The sequence below is a fragment of the Micropterus dolomieu genome, linkage group LG22 (genome assembly GCF_021292245.1).
Source record: "Micropterus dolomieu isolate WLL.071019.BEF.003 ecotype Adirondacks linkage group LG22, ASM2129224v1, whole genome shotgun sequence".
Lineage (NCBI taxonomy): Eukaryota > Metazoa > Chordata > Actinopteri > Centrarchiformes > Centrarchidae > Micropterus > Micropterus dolomieu.
This window is the reverse complement of record NC_060171.1, coordinates 26,463,189-26,469,930: the sequence shown is the minus strand read 5'-3', so window position 1 is coordinate 26,469,930 and position 6,742 is coordinate 26,463,189. Positions and strand designations below refer to the sequence as shown.

The following is a 6,742-nucleotide window of genomic DNA, read 5'->3' as shown; positions in this document are numbered from 1 at the left end:
CTGAGTGACTGTGACAATGTCTTAGTCCATTATTTACTACCGGTCTAATCTTCTCTACTTCTCTTGATACATTTTACTTTCAAAACAATAGCTCTGTACATGCAAGGCAAAACCAGTGACGACACAGGTTTTGCCAGTCAATAACAAGACACATCATCTGTTCAAGTTACATAAAAATGAAATTGATTGAAATAACTTTTAAAATTTGACATATTAACCTGTCCCACTCTGTTCCACATTATTGCCACACCAATCCATATTATAGGCATCATTCTTTCGAGTTTTGTCAGATCCGTGATGTCACAGAGATGTTAAGTGTTTTGGAGACTCCAACCAGTCGTCTCTGTGACACCTAAACCCAAGCCCTGACATGCAGTCTTATGTTTTATGCATAGACTGTATATAAAAAGGTTTTATGCCTAACCCCAAGGGGAAACGGACGTCAAATACAAGGACAGGTTACAGAATCAGACGGGTCACAGAATACGACGCAACACCACTCAACCTGGCAACTCTGGGAAGTTCCTCAGCCAATCAGAGTTCAGCTGGAATTGACGCCTGGTCAGCTCAATGCTAGCGCAACCCGGGCGCGTCCATCAAGTGAATTAAACCGCCTAAAACGTTTGTGTTTGTTCAAGGAATATAATCCAGTCTCACAAGTGGTCAGTGAGTCATATACTATTACATATTTTCACTCGCTAGCCATGTTTTTTTTAACTTGATACGCCAACGGGGCTATATATTTGCTTAATTAGCTAACTAACCGTTTTGCTCTGGTGGCGTTAGCTAAAGTTAGCTAGCTAATTGGCTAACCTAGAAACATAGCCAAAGTTCTTGTGTTTTTTTGTATTGTGAACCCGGGTTTTTTTCCAATCCGTTAATGAAAATGGTTTTTTGCCAACCATTTATTGTTCACTTTGCTCCACAGAGGTGCGTGTGAGATATGGGACGAGAGAAGGATGTTAAAGGAGAAGGGAAGCCCAAGCACAAAGCAAGGAAGCTGAAAACGCTGAGTGATTATGAAAGCGCTGCTGCAGGGGGAGATGCGACCAAGAATAGGTGAGGGGTGTGTGTGTGTGTGTGTGTGTGTGTGTGTGTGTGTGTGTGTGTGTGTGTGTGTGTGTGTGTGGTGTGTGTGTGTGTGTGTGAGAGAGAGACAGAGGGAGAAAGTAAAGTAAAGATTTTTTTTTTGAGAGGCACAGTTGATGTAGCACTTAGTAATTATTCCATCGAGAGCAAGTCAAGTGCCACTACCATTATCAAGTAAGGTGATTCATGTACGGCTCCCTGTCATAATTTCCAAGTTGGAGCATCTACCTATTATGTTATATATGCATGTGACCTGACTGCAGCACATGATCCAACATCTGTTCAGCATCACTGCAGGCCACACATCAAAGTTGCTATTTGCATGGATCCCGCATGTAGCATTGCCTTTCATGCTGTTCAAATGCGCAGACAAATTCCTTTTGATAAAAAATTTATACTTGCAATGGTGATAAACCGGATGAGAGTGAGAGCCATATGGCAGTATGTGTGTGCTCCTAAAGAACAGACAACAAGGCGCTACTGAGAGACTGCCACGCTGGCTGAACTGTCCAGCAGGCTGGTGGTATTGAGTGCGTGCATTCATTTGAGTGACTACAGTGGGTACTCCATCTTCATATGAATAAATTAATTTACCTTGATTTCTGATGCGTTTATTACCATGCATATGTGAGCAGACAAATAAATGTGGAGTGATCTGTCATTGGCTTGTGTAACTGATGAGAGCAGGGAGATGAATAGACACCTGTAAGCGCCACTGGCAGTAGAGCAGGCAGCTTTCTGTGACAGCTAGCCTCCTGTTATTTCATGGCACACTGACTGAATTACTGATTAAGGATCAACTTATCCTCATCGGCTATAAGGCTCACCGAACACATTCCTGTGAGCATGAAAGCCCCCCCTTTAAATGTTGTACTGTCTTAGTCTGATGTTCAAACCTGGGAATTCTGAATAAAAAAAGAACAGAGCTGAGGGATAATTGCAGCTCAATGTCATGTTAAATCCATGGGTGGAAAGGTCAAACGGAAAATAAACCTGTTCAGAGCTGTAAGGGGATCCTCTGAGACATTGCTTGTGTGATTGGTGGCATTTTATAGCGTTGCCTAACTACAATGATACTAACCAGGTAAAGACATGAATCTAGCATCAGCCATGCACTTGATAAAAGTGCAGCTCAAACTGTCAGTCATGTCACAGTAAAAGGGGAAGCAGTGTTCTCCTCGCAGTTCTACAATATTTCTCCAACTGCTCACGTGTTACAAATTTTGCATCGCTGACGAGCCTTTTCTTTTCTTCTCATCCCTGTCCCATGTTGACATCCTGATGAGCAGTGCAAAGTCAACTAAATCTACAGAGAAAACTGATATTGGAAAGTCTCATAAGAAGGTAAATCACTTATTTTCTTCTCTTCCCCTGCGCTTCATGTGGTCAGATGTGGCTTGACCAGATGTCCTGTGTAGTCCCCAATATCTCAATGGAAATTTGGTGTCATCTTGACCAGGGGAGGGATTGTGTTTGCTATTTGAGTCCATCTATAACTCTTGCCCTATCTGGAATTAGCACATGAAATACCAGGGTGAAAATTCCTGCCCCCGTTACCCACTCACTCCACCTCCAGACTGTCATAGCTACAGTATGTGCAACAGCTTGTCCTAGTAGGTTACATTTATTGTATTTATACCCCATAACATTGGCAGGGTTTGTTAATATGCCTACCCATAGCCAGACCAATGGGAGAAATTCTCTTACTGCTGTGTTTACTTGCCCCAATACACTGAAAAACTGTGTAGCAATTTAAATATGTTCACAAGATCATGCTCTCAGCTCCTAACTAAAAGCCTCAGGTCAAGGACATGTTTACTTGAGTCAAATTATGATATGCAACAGTTGTTCCCTCCAGGAGTCCTTCGAGATATGACATGACCACGTGTTAGGGCTGAATGATTTTGAAAATAATATCTAATTGCAGTTAGTTTGACTGATATTGCAATTGCGATATGATTTGCGATATGAGAGGGAATGATCATTTTAATAGTTTATTCACATTTTCATTGACAACAATTCTTAAATGATTATGGTGTGATTTGTTTTTGCAAGGAGCTGTAGTGTTTCCCACATAATGACAGACAACTAGTAGCTCATTTTTTATTTCACTATTTCAATTATACTTCATTCTCCACCTTATTATAGTGTTACTCACTAATTTAATCGGCTCCCTTTCCCTTCAGTTCTCTTTTCCCCACACGCTCACACAGCTGCTGGAAACACAGCAGCGTGCGACCTCCTCTTTCTGTCTCTTTCACTGTATGTGTCGGCTCTGTTGACTTTCTCCATCAGCAGTAGGCTATACTTTTTGCTTTTTGAAGCAGCAGGTGCGCCGCATGTGGAAGAGGCTTGTTAACGACGTAGCCTATGAAAATGAAACTAATGTGGTAGCAAACGAATGACATCTGCACTGGTATGTTCACTATTGCTGTACTTGGTCCTGCTTGTAAAATGTTCACCTTGTCTACTTCTTGTAACGTAATAGATAACGTAATAGACAACACTCTGTGTTTTTTGCAAAATGCTAAAATTAGTCACCACATATACTTTGGTGGCCAAAGTCTAAGTAAGGAAGCCAAAGTAGTCTGTGTGGGAAACACTGATCTGTACCAAACAAAGATGGTTTCTTAAGTCTGTAGAGTGTTGGCGAGGACTTCTCTGCATGACGAAACACATTTTACACATCTTGCCTTTTAACAAATATTGCAACTCCTGCGATTTAAAAATTCCTGTAGGCCATATTGCATATTGTTTTTAATTAATTGCTCAGCCCTACCATGTGTGTTTGTTTGTATGTTAATGTTGAATACTTAATGCATACTACATTTGCCTGTGTTGAACTTAACGCATTTCCTCTTCAGGTCAAGACACTTAAAACGGAGACCCTGGAGTCAGACAGTAGTCCCAGGTAGGGATGATGTCCTATTACCAGTACACTGTATCTTTATTAAAGGCCGTGATGATAAGGATGATCCGAATGTTCGGCTACTGAAATTCATCGGCAAAAAATGGCAAAAAAAGCCTAGTAAGTCAAAAGACCGAACAAATTTTACTGAACAATTACATTGACATGTCGGCAGTGTGGAAGCATTTTTAAGTATCCGAGAAAGATGGAAAAATCACCGGTTGCAGACACTGTTCTGCTGAATCGTCTTCTAGCACATCCACTCCATCTGTGGCTGACTTCTTAGAAAAGGCAACAAACCATATGACCTGCTTTGACTGTTTCTGTCACTCGTTTGTGAGGAGACGAGACACACCTAAATTCAGAGTGCACACATATTTAAGCCTTTATGGTAAATCCACTGAAATGGACCAGTGCAAGCTGACAGGCAGGTTAGCGACTTTATCCTGTCATTTTCTCTCTTTACAAAGACACGTGTTGCAGTATGAGAGTCCTACCTGAAGAGAGGCTATGAAGTCTTCATTTTACGATACGAGAACCACATACGACATTATATATCAAATTGGGTCGGATTTGATGAATTTAGTGTGATGATACACATGTGACAACGTCCGGTTTTCAAAATAAGGTGTCTATACAGTATGGAAATGAGATTAATTGGATTATATTCACAGAAAGTATAAAACATATACATGTGTCCATTAAAAGTAAATGGACATGTAATTTACTTTTAGTCTCTCCAAATACTGTGGGAAACTCTGAGTAAAAAGAGTAAAAAGCACATTTTGACTATTTAATTTATGCATTGGTAAAAAATGGCCAAAATGTGAATGTTCGGCTTCGGCCAAAAATTTTCATTTCGGTGCATCCCTATGTGATAATAAGCTGACATGCTACTATTGAGCGATTGTGTCAGGAAATCTTATTTTTCTCTTTCTTTTTTTCTTGTTCCCTCCTCCTTCCTTTTGGTGTTCAATGGCCGTGGAACTAAGCCATTCCCATTTTATACATTGTGTTAATCAGTCTCACAGAAAATTAATTTTACTCTGCACTGAAGACAAATATCTGTGACCTGTCAGGAAAGTAGTAGATGAGAAGTCATGCTTTGAGTAGCTTGATGCTCAGCAGGGACATTGCCTGGGCTGGCAGACTTTGGCTGAAGGCCTGCTGTGACGAATCTGTCTCGCAGCAGCGTCTCCACACAGTGGTTAATGGATTGTTTCGCCAACTGGACTTACCAATATGTTGAGTGACATTTCAAAGGAGATGCCAGTTGGAAAAACTAAATAAATTCTGGCTTTTAATATTTCTCATAAAGGTTTTTTTACTCCAGAAAGGCTGAGGTGGTAACTGTACTAGTTGAGTGGGTTTCATGCAGGGAGGAAAGTTAAGGCCTTGTAGCAGAGTTAGGGAAGAAACATAAGGCTATTAGAACCACTGACCGTAAATGTCAATGGATGCAGTGACCCACCCTCCTTTTGTATAGCTTTTTATGGATTTTTCTCACCGGGGGAGTTTACCAAAAAAAACATGACCATTTCTACCATATATTTTTTCCCACCACATTGAACAGTTGAACTGAATAGCTTGGCCACAGCACACACTTGGGTTTCCAAAGTAAACTAAAGAGAAAGCAGGGAGAATGTTAGGCAAAGGCTTCTCCTATATGTCTAATTTGCAGTGAATTTAAGTAGGTTGCCTATTGCAGTGGTTAAGAGCATTTTGTGGGTCAGTATGAATGTGATTGTGAACCATTGTGACACCTACAGGCCAGCAGTGGGGTTTCTGCATTTTCTTTTCACATTTAAAAATCCCTTTGTCGCTAATGGGAGGTGATGCACCAAGCCTTAAACAAAGGGAATCAGTTGGAACTAATTTAGTCTCTGTGGCTTTTTTTTGGCCTATACTTTCCCGTACATTGTAGGTTTTTTGTCAACTTGATATCTTTAATGAAGAATATCGTGCAAGTTTGATTAAGTACTTAATGGCTGCAGTCTCTGATTATGTTGTCATGCGCTTGTGAGCAATGCAACTTCTGTGAGAAGTAGCCGGAAGAAAACAAGTACTGTATACATGGCAAAATAATAGTGCATTAATTAAACAACATTATGTTTTGATTAAAGAAACTGTGGTGCATAAAGGTCAGTGTTGAAATGAAAAGGTGGCCCCAACAGTCACCTTGTTTTGTTTTCTACTAACATACAGTACATTACATAACATACAGATTCTGTTGGGCCCCATTTGATCTCTGTTTTCAACAGCTCCCTATCTACTGGTTGTGTCCCTGATTATTTTAAAACGGCTTGCGTGAACCCACTTTTAAAGAAACCTGGTTTAGATCCCTCCCTCCCACATAATTTTAGACCAATTTCAAAACTGCCTTTTATTGCAAAGATTCTAGAAAGAATTGTGTCCAAACAGCTGCTCACTGTGCTGGAAAATAACAAATTATTTGAAAAGTTTCAGTCTGGTTTTAGGAAGTGCCACAGCACTGAGACTGCCTTGCTTAAAGTCACCAATGACCTTTTAATGTCTGCTGATGAAGGTATGTGCTCAGTCCTTGTACTCCTGGACCTTAGCGCTGCTTTTGACACCATTGATCACAACATCATGTTAGACAGACTGAGGCACTGGGTGGGGATCTCTGGTACTGCCCTAGAATGGTTTTCATCCTACCTGTCAAATAGGAAGTTTTGCGTGTCTGTAAACAACTATGTCTCCTCATTCTGTCCAGTTAAATATGGT

The 6,742-nt window shown here is 40.6% G+C and overlaps 1 protein-coding gene across 2 annotated transcripts in view; it reads left to right on the top strand.

The window, feature by feature from the left end:
- Positions 1-443: 443 nt before the first annotated feature.
- The window catches only part of zgc:173742 (DNA topoisomerase I, mitochondrial), a 30,049-nt gene continuing 23,750 nt past the window's right edge, over positions 444-6,742 (top strand). The window contains exons 1-4 of one of the 2 annotated variants that reach the window (XM_046036748.1): positions 444-666; positions 929-1,059; positions 2,379-2,433; positions 3,954-4,000. In XM_046036748.1, coding sequence (XP_045892704.1) covers positions 944-1,059; positions 2,379-2,433; positions 3,954-4,000 — 218 coding nt within the window. In that variant the 5' untranslated portion in view covers positions 444-666; positions 929-943. The remainder of the gene's footprint in view (positions 667-928; positions 1,060-2,378; positions 2,434-3,953; positions 4,001-6,742) is intronic. The other variant, XM_046036747.1, reaches the window with a different exon arrangement.